Raw genomic sequence first — 15,718 nt, 5'->3', positions numbered from 1 at the left:
TCTGATTAAAATATAGAAACTCACAGTGCTCTCAGATGGAGCGGACCGTCCGCGACGGAGCGTCCGTGCCTTCGAGCAAGTAACATAAGTTTATATGAACAATTTCACATGGTCGCGTATGCTCCGTCCGACGGCTATCTTGAAAAAACATGACGGACGCTCCGCTTCACCTAGAAGCGCTGTCACTTCTGTCGAGTTGCATTACATACTCTAAATGTATGTGGAGATTTTTTAATACTAGTTATTTATTAATATTTATTGTAACTTTACCTGGTCTTGAATAAGATCACGTCTAATGAACTTCATTGGTTCTAGGTGAGAATGAAATAGATCCACGACTGTAAGTTGCTTCTTCAATAAATGTTCTGAAACATAAAAAAGAAAGTAATATATAAAAAACAGTTTGAACAAACAATACTATAGATCAATTATAAAAACTCTATCGGTTACTAGCTTCCAATTCACTTCAAACTTCAAATTTTGTGACACTGAGTTGATCGCTTATAACGCTGCTTGACTATCAGATAATATGGCTATTGTTTCTCTCTTCCAATTATTTTTATTACTCAACACTATATTGAGGTGTTTCTTAGAGTTGTTTATTCTTGGTGGTATTTTGAGTGGTTTCTTTTTGAGGGTGTTCACAACCTGACAATTCTCCCGGTATTGATCCGGGAGAATTGTCAGTTACCATTTTAATCATTGTCGCATATCTATCGATGATAATTTGCGGTGGTGTAAGGTCTAGAATTACCTCCATTGTTGCTGTTGGGTAGGTTCTCATGCCTGTCTCTAGACTTTGCACAGGTCTAGCCTTGCCGTACGTTACTTTAGTTTTGTGTACCAAGCAACTGCTCCATAAGTAATAATGGGTCTTACTATTGTGGTATACATCCAGCGCAAAATGTTGGGGGCGCAGTCCCATTTATTTCCCGTCAGTCTTCTGCATATCATGATAGCTAGTAATGTTCTTAATATGTCTGTTCCATAGAAGTTTACTGTCAAGGATTATTCCCAGGTATTTACATCCTGTGATGGTAATATTTCTTCTCCATCTTGTTGGATTCTTTTCAGATTTCAATTAACAAGGTTTTCAGACTTCACTTTCTGATTAACGGCTATCACGTTTTTTAAGAGCCGCTAGATTTAATTCGTCTAGTAGTTCATCCACTATCAAGCCCCACAGCAAATGGGAGGTTAGGGCAAACAGCTACAGTTATGGTGCCCATCATGAGTTTATCGATATACCATCTTTTGTGACAGGTATACTACCGTATGATCGAAAAAAACGGCGCCCAGTTGGCTTGGAAATAACGATCGATGACATTTCCCATATACTTTTACATATGATATGACAGCGATCTTCATTTAATAGCCATCGCTGACGCCGTTTTTTTTCTCGATCGATCATACGGTACTAATGCGTACTGAAATTGATTTTACAGTTTTACCTTATTTCTTAATCACTTATATGATTCAGTTGGTAAAATTCAGACCACTGACCTATAACTACGTAAAAGTCACGTTCCTGTATAATTGGATAATCTTCAATTATATCATTTAATTACCGCCGACAAATGTTAATTACGTCACCGTTTAAATTCGATCGGACAAAATTGTCCAGCATCAGTGGCCAGCCAAAAGACATAGGTGGCGTGGGCGTGCGAAATAACAGGACCTGGCTCGTGAACAGGCGCGCGATTATCAAGTCAATTCTGAGACCAATTGCGGTCTTTAATCCAATAATTGACGTTTCCTCAATTTACCGGCATGACTCGACTGTTTAATTTTTCTTCAGATGGGAGGAGTGGAAGAGAGAAAGTGAGAACATTGCTTCTGCTGTCGCAACTGGTTAAAATTAACATAATGAAGGTATGACAACATATTCTTGGTCCCTAACACTTCTGCTTTTTTATGTTTTCTCTGAGATAATGGTGTATGCTTCTAATAGAATAGTTGTTTATAAAAAATGATTTCTTCGCGTTAATAGCCTTATACCAATTCAGGGATTGATAGCGCTTTAAGAGTCCATTTCACTAGTCTGGAGAAGTAGCAAAATAAGCGTTCGGCATTTAACGTTTTATGTAAAACTAGCTAGGTATATTTACACAAATGAAGGAAATTAAAGAAAAGGAATTATACTATATCCGTATTGTAGAACATTTTTAGATAACTTCTTTATTTTTAAGATTTTGATGTTCAAACTTTAACAAAATATTCCTTGTGTTTGGACTAAATTTTCTCGAAAATAAATATATACTTTAAAATTTCGTTACAATTCAAAACATTTTGAAATTATTAATACCTTTCAAATTCCATGACTAAGTTTTACAAGTTTGCCGCATTTAAAAGGTATACCACACAGTGTAATATCTACATAAAAAATCGTTGTAAATAAATTGACTGAATAAATGCGAACCCATTATTTAAACATTACTGCTATTTGAAAAAAGAAAATAATGCGGTTTGAAAAAATCCATTAATGCGTTTAGTGTTAAAACATGTAAAACCAAATAATAACAAAACACGCAAAAATAAATATCGCGCGCGATAGAGCTGTTAATTAACTAAAATAATACAGACCGTCATAATGTATTTACTACTATTTATTACTAAATAATAATTCACTAAATTAAACTTTATTGCAAAAAAAAAAGTTCTAGATATTTCGCAAGCTGAATCAGAAAACTTTAGAAAATCAACAGGTATATTTATTTTTGGTCTATATTAAGTGTGGATTATAAAACTCCAGTACCAGAAAACTTAAATTTTAAAGTTTTCTGTTTCAGTGCCAATTTAGATATAGTGGCTGTTATATATAACACTTCGTCAAATCTTAAAATACAAACAAAATTAAAAAATATATTACAAAGATGTGGAATTTTAAGTTTAATATAGTTCAGCTAATTAATTGATATACTCACCAATAATATAACCCATTGTAACATCGTCTGGCAAACGAATTCTTTCTCCAATACTGATAAATTTTCCATCACTGAAATAAAAAAAAAACTTTTTAAAATAAACTGCAAAACAAGAGCAGAATCTTGTACTTAACAAAACAGAGGGCTTAAAATTAATATGCCTTTTCTAGCGTGGATATTAGAAGGATGTTAAAAATTATTAAACATTTCAATTTTTATAACCAATTATATTTTAAAATACTTTTTAAACTACCTATAATTATTACAAGATCGTATAACGATAACAAAAAAATGTTAAAGGTTTGCTGAAAAAGTTTTGGTTAAGTACAGAGAAAACGTTTCTGTTGTAAGTACTTAAAACCAATAATTACAACCAAAAATCTAAAGATTTTATATACGTCAAAAAATGGTTTTCAACCAAATTAATATGACATAACCAACATGAAATTTGATTAATATACAGGGTGGTCCGAACTGTATTCCGGAAACCTCGGCAGCATATTCTACAGATAAAAATAAGTAAAAAAGTAAGGTCCAAAAATGCTTAGTTTCGGAGATACAAGGTGTAGAAGTTTCATTTATATTTCGATTTTTTCAAATAATTTCCGAATATGGTATATGGGTATGGGAGTTTTTTCACATGAGAAATTTTATTTTGATGTCAATATGACTCCTATTTGTGGCGCCACCTATATTTTTTTAACTGTTTTGAAGAATAATAACTTTTCGTCCTTACCTGATTAAAACTACTAGGTGAAAAAATATATATTTCTGTGATTCTTTACGTAGAAAATGTCTCTTAGTAAAAATCACTACGAGCAACCATTCTCCAGATATTTAGAATGAAAATAGTCATTTTCTTTCGTTATTGACAAAAATAATCATGTCGAATAGATAGTTGTTTGACTGAAATGGTAGATTTGGGAACTTTTTATTTTTTTAAATCAATTATAAATTTTTCTTCGAAAAAATGATGATAAAACATGAAAGTGATGATGTTTCTGTTGAACTTTTGGCAACATTTCAAATTTATGATTTCATTCTAATAATTATTTAGCCAACATGTTTAATTTATGTCAATGACGACAAGTATCGACAATTTTCATTCCATATATCTCGAGAACAATTATTACTCGTAGCGATTTTTGCCAAGAGACCCTTTTTACGTAAAGAACGTCGTAAATGTATATTTTTTACTCAGTAGTTTTATACAGGTACGGACAAAAAGTTATTACTCTTCACACCTATTAAAAATATGTATATGGCGCCCGCTACAAGTAGGAGTCATATCGACATCAAAAAAATCAAATTTCTCATGTCAAAAAACTCCCAGACACCAATTATCATCCCAATATTGACGTTACTTCAGAAATGATTTGAAAAAAATCGAATTAAAAATGAATCTTCTATTACAACCTGTATCTCCGAAACTAAGCATTTTAGGATATATCCATGGTATAAAGAAAACAAGGTATGATCGATAGTGGTTCCAATTTCGTTAAATTTGCGCATACCACCTGTGACGTCATACGCCATACAAAAAAATATCAATATTGTTCAATTGCCCAATAATTGCCTAAAAAAAGACCTAAAATAGGGCAGAATTAGGACATATCCCCAAAAGTTATGTCAAATCATCGAGCTTGACATTTGAAAAATTATTTTCACATTTTTATTTGTCATCTGTTTGACAATTTGAAATTGGTGCGGGGAGCTTGCCGATCAATGCAATGGTGCCGTTTATCACCTGTGACGTAGTGACCAACCTGCGCAATATCATACCTTGTATTCTTTGTATCATGGGATATATCTATTAAATAATAAAAAAATAATACTTTTAAAAAATATATGTATATTGGAACGTATAATATGAATTCTTTCTACCAATATTTGCTGACTAAATTATTCGACAAATAATCTCGTGCCAATAACGACATAAAAAACAAGCTTTTCCTCCATCTCGATTCCAATAACTTCTTTTTTCTCGAGAAATAGTATCTCCTAAAACGGTCGATTCATATTTGCGGTTTGCATACAAAACGGGGTTTTAAAGTTGGCTATATATCAATCGATTCGATGCGCAGAATTTTATTCTGATTAAACTTGTTCGTTAAAGAATCCGATGCAGAAAATAGTTAAAAAGTTTAAAGAGTTTTCAAATACGTTTTGCAATCCGGTAGGTAGTTTGATTAAAACGGAGTTTATACTTTGATGTACTTACGAACATTTATCAGATAGAATGTTTGGAATACTTGATCAATATAATAATTGCTTTAGTTTGACGAATAATATTGGTAGTGGTGTTGTTTTGGTTTCCAATATTTAGCAATACCAATGAGATTCTACTCAAACATTGCATATGTCAAGATCAGCAACATTTTTCGATGAAATCAGAAGCAATAGACCGTGGTAAAGGAGAGATATCTGTAACTGAACGATAACGACATATTTCTGTGAGAGAGGTGTCGATGATGATTAATGTTGTTGAGTGGTAGCGCTGGAAACACCCTATGTTCTAGAATTTCGAGATTGATCTAGAAATGGCGTTCAAAAATCTAGATACAGGTTCTGTAGTATTTAAGATCGGTAGCGTGTGAAGGAAACATGTTTTGAATTAGTTTGAAATATTACTACTGCCACTACTCGCTAAAGAATATTCGTCACGCATCAGAAGATGGTTACGCAAGGCGTTTTCTTTCATGGGCTTTTCTGTGACTGAAAAGCCGACGATACGTGATGTTATCTCTCTTCCACACTCCGGGCGCTCAAAAATCTCATTGCTTTACTGTACCTTTTGAGTTGTCCACCCGGTTTCATCTTACCGTCTACAAGCTCACCGTAAAGAAGAGATTTTGGTAGAAGGTTTTCTTACATCCTGCGAGCACTCAGCCCATCTTAAGTGCGATTTAGTAACCATGACTTCAACGCACTCGCAGCTAGTTTTTCAAGAAGTGATACGTTTGAGACATGAAGGAACCATTTGATTCTTAGGACTTGTCTAAGGTGTCTCTGTTGCAACTTGTTTAATGTATTCATGTGTCGGCGTTTCGCTTCCATATAACACGGTGGGGATTATTATTGCTCGGTAATCTAGCAAGTTTCGTTTCTGTGCTCAAGTCAAGATTGTAGAAAAATACCCACGGAATCCTTAAGAATAATATAGGCAGTTGGTAATGGTGCAGTTCGTCAGATGTGGCATGTCATTCATCTCAGTCACAGACGTCACCAACGAGCGCCTTGATAACCTAGTTGGTTTCATCTAATTTTCTTTGTTTTCACAGATGGCGATAGTTCTTATTCTAGTTAAATTTTGCCATGTTTGCTAGTTCAGATATCTCCACGATTATTATAACGTAGTATTTAATTGTCTGGAGAATCTTCACCAACCATTTGACAAATTTTTACGTCATTTGGGCCTTCACGTATGTCCCTAAACGTGTCCTATCAAAGGTATGCTTTTGATTTTCAGTGTATTCAGAGGAATGGCGACCAATCTAAGGGGTAAATCTAAACGCAACAGTTCTTTTTACGCATTAGTCTGCATCATTTCGTTCTCATTTAAGACGATATCCATATATTTGGCACTATATAAGGTGAGAATCATTAACAGTAATATAAAATCGTTTTTCTTATATGCATGGAAACTGATCATAACCCTAACATATTACCATAACCCTAACAACTACAAACATTTGTAAATAGATGTCTGCGACGGATTCTCTGCATATTTTGACCTAACACGATTCGAAATGAAGATTGGCTGCAGCTAATTAACCATAGTGAGATAAGCAAAGAAGTGCTCATACGGAAGTGGGGATGGATATGCACTAAGAAACACCCACAACCTAACTACAGTGGAGCCCGGGGGTGCCGGCACCCCCCCCCCCTTCCCCAAGAAAAATCTTGAATTATGACTCTTGGCTACGTATTAATTTTTATTTGCTTGTGATGTAACGTTTTCTAGTTTTTAGTTAAAATTATTTTGATGTGTTCAAAAAATGTGTTAATTTTTATTTATTTAGCAAATTTGTTTTAAATTAATTGTTATTTAAGTAATCTACAGGAACACGGTTTGATAACCAAGTCTATGAAATTTAGTGATAGAGAAATTCATGTAAACGTTTTATTCAAAAAATGTGTTTTTTAATATTATTCTTCATTTTTTAAAGAACAAAAGACATAGGCTCCCCTGGGTTCAACCCGAGGCCTCCCTAGGATGAATTGCTAGTTACGCTAATGCTGGAGCCTACCAAGACATCTAAAAAGAAGACGCCTAAAACAGATATGGTGCACAATCGTATGGAAGAGATCTCTCTCTCTCTCTCCCCCACCCTCTCTCTCTCTCTTCAGTCCTTCACCCTACGTGAGAGAGAGTATGGTGACATCATGTGTTGATTCCCCTCACTTCCTCAGACCAAGTTGACACGGCGCCATATGTGAGGCTTCGGGGAGGTTGTGGCCCACTAGGGTTTTGACTTAGTCTACCCACCTCTTAGGTGATCTTTCACGTGATTGTCTTCCCTCTACCTTCCCCTCTTCCATCAGTCTCTCAACTGAGGTGCCACTCCTGGCTATATGCACAAAATATCGGAGGATTGACTGATACAATTTGGTAACCAGACGTGTCTCAATTTTTAGTTCTTCGAAAAGAAATACATCTCCAAGGCGTTTATTCTTTGCTTATCACTTTCCTTTAGTTATGGAAGAGATAGCGAAGGCAAACACATCATGGTTGGAGGCTAAGAAAATACCAGCAAATATAATTAGATCAAAACATCATCTAAACTTCATTCTTCTTTAAATATCATTGATATCGCGCATTTATAAACAAGAAAAACAGGCACATTGCTATCGTATACGATCACCTTTATTTCCTCCTATTTCTATCTAACCACGTGCCAACCTGTCGGCAGATTCGAGCTTCGTAGCCATCGGGCATAGCCGCGGTCATTCGGGTCGGTCGTGTCTTCTTGCCGATCTCTGTAATTTATCTACTAATTTATTATCGCCGGCCCCGATCTAATTCACGTCCCGCTCTATTTGTTAAACTAGGAATTTCGCGCCAATTTTAAAGGTTAAGGCATTCGAAATGGATATTGTGAGTCCAACCCGTCATGAAATAGTTAAAATGGGAGGATTTATTGGCATCAAATTAATTACTCTGCTGATGTTTTGAACAGAAAACGTTAATAATGAAATTTATTTTACTGGCAAAGATGTGACTACAAGACAAATATATTTTTTAATAGAATTTCTTTTTAAAAAGTCAAGAGGAAGCAAAACTTTTATTAAAGAACACAAAAGGAGGAAATAGCAGAAGACGGTGACCTACACTGAAAAAAAAATATAAAAAGAAAAAACTACACCATTGTATTTAGATTTTTATTTTGTACACGTATGATACACAATTGTTGTATTAGATAAGTTATTATTCTTTCCCCAACTCAGTTTACATTAGTGCCTATTAACAGTAAATTGTGTCAAAAAAATAGTAGCGCTACAATTTGTAATAATTATTTTCATCACGAGTCGTCTGAGTCCTGCTTAAGGGATATTTTAGCCATGATGTTTCAATAATATATAATCTAGTGACTGTTTCTGTGGCCAGTATGAACTTCTAATACTAATGGTAACAGGTAAACGACGGGACAGTCGGTCGGGGTGGCTGATGGTATGCTTTACCGACTAAAAACCTCCACGTTCTGCTTAAGATATCTCCGTCCGGAACCTCCTTTCGGTATTACTTCAGGAAAGCAGTTGTAATACTTGATAAGTGTGTACTGGGTAGATGTCCTTTAGCCCTCCGAGACGGTTATTCAGAGGCCCATAGCGTCGTGAAAAGTCAAAATTTTAATCTACCATGGTAAGTATTAATATGATTATATTGTTAGATTATATCCTGTGTTGGCTTCCTTTTTTATAGCTTTGACTGCCTTCATGTAGGTTTGTACAGCCTCCCATTTTTCCATCGACTGCAGTATAACTGGAACTAGGTTGGTAAGTATTATATTTCTTCTTCTTCTTCCTTCTTCATACTAGGCGAATCGCCTGTTTGGTTTCGTCGTCTCTACCCGTTAAACTGACAAGTTGTCGCTCCATTGTTTTCGTGGACGTCCTAAGCTTCTGCGACCTAGCGGTGATTTGTCGCGTGCAACTCTCACTATCCTTCTGTTGTACATTCTGCTGATATGGTCGTTTTCCGAGGCAGAGTGTCGGTTCTGTGAGCCGTGGTTCTTTTTTACGTCGCGTAGGGAGCTAACCTAGTCCGACAACCTTCCTACTTTTCCGGGGTTAGGACCGGCAACACGACCACTGAGCTTCTCAGTCCACCCAGTGATCGCGAAGGCGGAGTTGTATTATATTTGTTAGATATAATTTCTGCAGCGTCTGAAGATTATTGTGCGGCACACTCTTATAGCCAATCGTCTTTGAACCACCGTTAACTTTTCTCTGCATTTCCTTACGCTGATAGTTTTTCTCCAACACTCTGCGTCGTAGAAAATAGTTGACGTCTGGACCGCGGTTAGCATCCGTCGCTTTGTTTGACCTAGGATCGAACAATTTGTCATTAGTTTTGGCAGCAATATACACTCTGCCTTTCTGCCTTAGCTATTATTGTAGGAATATGTTCGATGAAACTACCATTAGATCCAAACCTTACTCCCAGGTATTTCAAGGTCTTGTTTAGTTTAATGATCTTGCCCTTTATCGGAAATTCTAGCTGGACCTTACTACGAGCCTCAGCTAGGCACGTCATACTCTGACTAATGAGAGTCAATTTTTAATCCGACTTCTTCCATCCAGGAGCATGGAATGTATCCAGTGTAACCGCACTGTTCATATGAATTCGTAAGAACCAATTTCCTAAGGTAACCACTACCTCACTTTACGTAATTGATTTTGCTTGCAACGGAAACAATACAAATAGTAAATAATATTTCATAACATAAATTCTGTCATTCAGCGAAAGCCTAAACCTTGTTTTGTTCGAAACTAATTCAAGTAGGTACATTTCTCTCGAAAGCAAGGTACTTTTCTCTGGAATATCCATTAAGGTGTAAATCGAACGCAGCTTGAATCCGATTCACAGCCCAAACCCCGACTTCATCTCACTTCTTACAAATTCGGTCACGTACCTAACTGAGGAAATCGGTTCGATTAAAACAATTTAACGCCTGTCGACCACCGACCGTCCAGATTCAATATTTTCCATCTTAAAACGATAAAATCGTTTGCGGTCGCAAAACGAAATTTAATATTGAGGTTAACCGACTCAAAAGCCGAAAGAAAAAACTCGAATTGTGGGAAAAGGTAGTGTATGTGTAATTACTGGTTCACACAGAAACATTCCACGTTGTATTTAACAATAAATAAGACACAGGAAGTATTTGTTCATACGGGTGGTCTACAAAAGTACAATAGTATTGTTTATGCAGACATATGGAAATTTGTCTTTTCATGCATGAATTATATAAATGATAATAAAATATTTCAACATACAACAATGAATTGAGAATTATAATATGGCAATCTACTTATCTTTTCTATTGATTTACGTCACTATTAAAATTGTATTAAGATGTGAGTATACATGGGCAATGGCATCGAGGTTCATTTCTAAGCCAACTGAACGCCGTTTTTTTTTATAAAGTTGACAAGGGCACATGAACTACCCGTGCAGTAAAACAGCTTATTAGCCATGTTAAACAAAACATTTAGTACTATATAAGCATTAATTGCTGGACAGCAAAGTTGTCATCACAGCAACAGTCAAATTCATAAACTCCTTTACATCACTCTCACATTATCTATAGTACTAGAATTTGTGTTGCAGATTCACATTATGCACTCCCATGGAAATCTACACTCACAGCTACAAGTGTCGTGCGCTACTTATCCATCGTGAGTAGTGCTGCACAAGACAAGAATTCTTATCTTGAAAATCAATTTCTTGTCTTGTCTTGAAATTCAAGACAAGTTCAAAGTCTTGTCTTGCAGATTTCTTGAATGGCAAAGTCTTGTCTTGTCTTGCAAAGAGACAGACTTTTGAAATTTCTTATCTTGAAAAATATTACATTCTAACAAAAAGGTAATAATATTTCTATATTTTATTTCATAGAAAGCGTCGTATACAAAATGTAATACGGAAAAGTGAACAACAACGATGCTAATTTTAGCAAAAAAAAATCTTAACGGACCGCAAACGAACTACGTCAACTCGCCTGTTTGACGAAACAGGAGCCATTACCAAATAAAAGCTGAATAAGAATAAGTAGAAGTGTCTAGTTCTAGCAGTCAACTATTAAGCTTGACCAATCAGGTTGGTTAGCGTGGTTATTTGGAGTGTGTTAATTCATTTGTGTTTGTCAAAAACTCTAACGTGATTGGTCGGGCTTAACAGTTGCCTGCTAGGGCTAGACACAAGTGAATAAGTAAGGTTAAGTTTGATTTATGGGGTTTGGGTTATTATTTCGTACCTAACCTTGTGCGTTCTAGTTGTTAATTCTTGTTAGTTTATTATGTTCGATTTTGGTTATCCGTTTGTTACTTTTATGGTATTTATTTTATTGTTTTATTATGGAAAATTGGTTGGAAAAGTTTGGACACAGGGTGTACGGAAAGCTCATGCTAGAGTGTACTATTTGCGCCATTTGATACTACTTTTTGTTCGCGGAGCAATTTCGTGCATGAAAAGTAGTACCAAATAGCGCAAATAGCGAGCTCCACAAACCCACCATTAGTTTCAACTACCGTTCGTTGTTTTTATAATACCATTATACCAATATATTTTTGTGTAAAATACCAATTACCCAATATAAGTACGGTTTGTTGCCTCGACTTTATTTTATTTCATTCTCAACTCTAAAACACTGGCTATGATAGAAAAACAAATGAACACTGGTCAATGATAGGGATATTTGGATAAGTCGTAATCATAATCACAGTCTTAATCATCGTCATAATCACAACGCAATTTTAATGTGCGTTTATAGAACATTTTCAAAATCATAATTTTTATATCAGTTTAGTTGGGTAACATAATTAAAGGCTAAGTTCATGGTAGATGTCAACAGGTTTATGAGAAGTGGATAGTTTAACTTTTATGATTATGACTATGATTGTGATTACAACGATGTAAATGTTGTATAAACACGGCATAACTTGCGCAAAGACCTAATTATCACTTAAAAAAATGTATCATTTCTAATTTTCAAGAAATCTTGCAAGACTCTTGAAATTTCTTGCATATTAAAGTCTTGTCTTGTCTTGAAATTCAAGACAAGAAATTTAAAAGTCTTGTCTTGAATTTCTTGCCAGAGTATTGGTCTTACAAGACTTTTTCAAGACTCTTGTGCAACACTAATCGTGAGTAATATAATTTTAAAACATTCAGTATATAAGATACATACGCAGAATATACTACCAAAACAAACTTTATTTTCCATAGCCTTGGATGTATTATGGATTACATAAAATCGGTTCAAAGAAAGCTTTATTGTATAAAATAAAATATGAAAGAAATGAAAAATACGACACAAATAAAGCTAAACATCGCATTGATTCCCGATAGATCGCGTAAAATCTAAATAGAACGGCCATTTCAACAAAATAGGTCAAGAGGAAGACATAAAAGGAGGCGTAAGTGGTGTTTTGTTAACTTGGATGGTCGTTAAATCAGTGTGTGCTAGATGGTGATCGTAAATCTGCAGACATTTGTCAGAATCGAACGTACAATCAAATCGTATATCACAAGAAAATCGCAATGAAGAACCTCGATTAATATCGGAGAATTTTGTTCCACGTTTTGTGTTGAGCGAAATAATAATATGACAACAACTGTTGTTATATGAATTTAATTCACGAATAGATAATTTCTAATAGAGTATTATCTTGTCTAGACACATGACGAGACACAAAAATAAAAATGTTACCCTTGAAAATATGTGTTCAGTTTAAAAACTATCATCATCATCATTCCCAGCTTATTCAATCATTTCCAATTATGGTGTAGCCTCCCTCACATAATTAGATACTCTCTTCTTTGTAGTTGGGCCATTCTTGTCTATTATAGGCTATGCGGGCCCAAGTTATCTCTGCTAATTTCCTAATATCATAGTCCCATCTCAGGTTTGGTCTTCCTCTAGGTCTTTTAATTCCTCGTGTGTACAATGCTGTAATTTTTGTGGTCCATCTGATGTCAGTCCTTCTTGCCAGGTGTCATACCCATTGCCACTTGAGGGATTTGATTCTGTGGATGACATCTTTTACCTGGGTCTTTTGTCGTATCCACTCTATTCTTTTATGGTCTCTCCTGGTTATTTCCAGCATATTTCGTTCCATTGAGCGTTGTGCTACCTGAAGTTTCCTTATAATATCCGTTTGAAGTGTCCAGGTTTCGCACGCATAGGTCATGACTGGTAGTACAGATTGGAAGAATGTTTTCTTCTTTAGTTAGATTCTCATTTATTTCTTTATGCTTGCCTTTTATGTTAATTTTATATGTTTTCCAACGTTATTAAATAAAGTCAATTCCATTTCTATCACAATAAAACACAAATCTAAATGGCAACTTGTAGTTAATGGCAAATTATTTACAGCCGTAGTATTGTATTTAAATTCCGATATCGAATTATCTAAAACCCATTCATTTCCAATATACCATTAAATATTCCATATGTTCTCAGTTAATACCGCACATTTATTAAATGCAAACTGGAAAACTATCCGAGAGATAACATTTGACCTTACCGGTATTACTAGTCGACAAAAATACAAATTGAAGTCGGTGGAGCATTGAAAAGGTGTGGCTTTTCGATCAGGAACTTACCGTATCTGGCAAAATTGAGTTAAAAACAAGAAAAACGAACACTGATAATGGGATAGAATTATCGTGATCGGAGTTTTTAATTTCGAGAAATTACAAACAGCCAGCGAGTGTAAAGAACAACAGCGGCCAGGCGAGAGGTTGAAATAAGTTGATTGCGAAAATTGCTTAGTTGTTGTTCGGAGAGAAGAAAATAGAATGGATGTAAAATAACGTACGTATTCGACACCAACAGAAATAAAAGCAATACCTATGTACGTGATATCATTTTCAATTAAAAGTAAAATATATATCAGGTTAAAGTATTTAAGATATTTGAACAAATATATGAAAAAAATAATTGTTTGAAGAGTCTCCGAAATGTTTATTCCTTCAACCGGGTTGACACGGTAAAAGTGTCGTACTTGGACCAAATTCACTGGATGCTGCCATTATAAATATACATATTATATATGTGTATTTAATAAAAGATACCTGTTTGTAAGGTATCAATTGTTTCATCAAAGTCGAGTTGGATTGCTTGAAAAGATCCAGTATTCAAAATTTAAGCAAAAAATGATTTTTTTTTAAATTTTCACTAGTAATGCCACTAGAGGTGAAAACATTTCCGGATTTAATTTGACGTGTGGTATTCGGTAAGAAAATTCCACACCAAATTGTGTTTGAAAAGCAAATAATTAAAATGTATTTTTCGATGTTTGGTCGACTTGATTATTTAGTTTGGCAAACTATGGCAACTAAGTGACACACAAATATAATATTATTTTAACAAATTTAATGTGCTTTGCAGTTTAGGTAATGGTTTCTCAGCCGGCCCTATGAGATATTATTGATTTTTACTTGTCGTGTTACACGATAATGCAGTTTTTTAATGAAACATATTACATTCTTTCATTTTTTATTTACTCTGGGCTACTACAAGTGGTAGAAAATAAAAATTTTATTAGTTCTATAGATACATACATGAACAGATTCAGTTTGTCTTGTCAGCAATGGATTCTTAGCCTATAAACTGTTGGTTTCTACTGATTGTAGTAGCTCAAAAGTGCCATTTTAGGACCTAAAATATTATATTCTTTCATTTTATAGTTACTTGGGCTTACTACAAGTGGTAGAAAATCATAATTGAAACGGTTTTTCGGAACGCTGCATGAACAGATTTACAGCGCGTCACAGTTTTGGCAGCAATTTAGACCTTTAAATTGTTGACTTCTACTCGTTGTACTTACACGAAAATACCATCTCAAGACATAACGCAATATATTCTTTAATTTTACATAAGTTTCGAGTAACTACAACTGGTAGAAAATTGCTTTTTTGCATTTTTATTAACTTTTCATAAACGCTTTATTGGTATGGAATTCATAACCAGCACGCAGCGTCAGCAAGCGTCAATCATAAAAGGCTGTGATCATCGTATTTTGATAGTTCAAATTACCAGAAAAACTCGTGTTTTGTTGTAATAAAGAATATTGTGCAGCTTGAAAAAACAACAAAATTCTTTGTTTTAAAAATGAATCGGATTGAAAATCATACTACATGCAAAATATGCCTGAAATTGTCTGATATAATGATCAATCATCGTGCGATGACTTATTTACCCGCATTAATAGCGGATTGTGGCTCCTCCTTGAAGAAAGAAAATTTATTTCGAATTGTTCACGAATATTTGCATCTAAACTACTCAAAATTCAAAGCATTAAATGGAAAAAGGTGAATAAAATAGTGTCTAAATATTATATATATTTCATTAGACATAGACATTTAATTCAAGTCCAACAGGTTCGCCATTAAGAAGAAAGGAGGTGTCCAAAGAATATAGAAAACATCTCAGCTTTGTAATTGAAATGTATCAAAATTATCATGTAAACAAATAAAAACCAGACTCTCAAAAAGATATTCTGTCATTATAAACGTCAAAAAAATTCCAGTATAATTCGCTATTGGGTGCCTACAAGGAAAAAAATGT

General features: G+C 34.6%; 1 protein-coding gene across 1 annotated transcript in view; it reads right to left on the bottom strand.

The window, feature by feature from the left end:
• Window positions 1-270: 270 nt before the first annotated feature.
• LOC115876239 (fringe glycosyltransferase) overlaps window positions 271-15,718 on the bottom strand; it is a gene marked incomplete at its 3' end in the record, with an annotated part of 299,652 nt that continues 284,204 nt past the window's right edge. The window contains exons 7-8 of the mRNA XM_030891943.1: window positions 2,925-2,995; window positions 271-365 (exon numbers count right to left, since the gene is read on the bottom strand). Coding sequence (XP_030747803.1) covers window positions 271-365; window positions 2,925-2,995 — 166 coding nt within the window. The remainder of the gene's footprint in view (window positions 366-2,924; window positions 2,996-15,718) is intronic.

This window comes from Sitophilus oryzae, unplaced genomic scaffold (genome assembly GCF_002938485.1).
Source record: "Sitophilus oryzae breed Bouriz unplaced genomic scaffold, Soryzae_2.0 scaffold_1429_pilon_pilon, whole genome shotgun sequence".
NCBI classification, from domain to species: domain Eukaryota; kingdom Metazoa; phylum Arthropoda; class Insecta; order Coleoptera; family Curculionidae; genus Sitophilus; species Sitophilus oryzae.
Note: the sequence above shows the minus strand (reverse complement) of the source record. Positions and strands in the feature narration are given on the sequence as shown.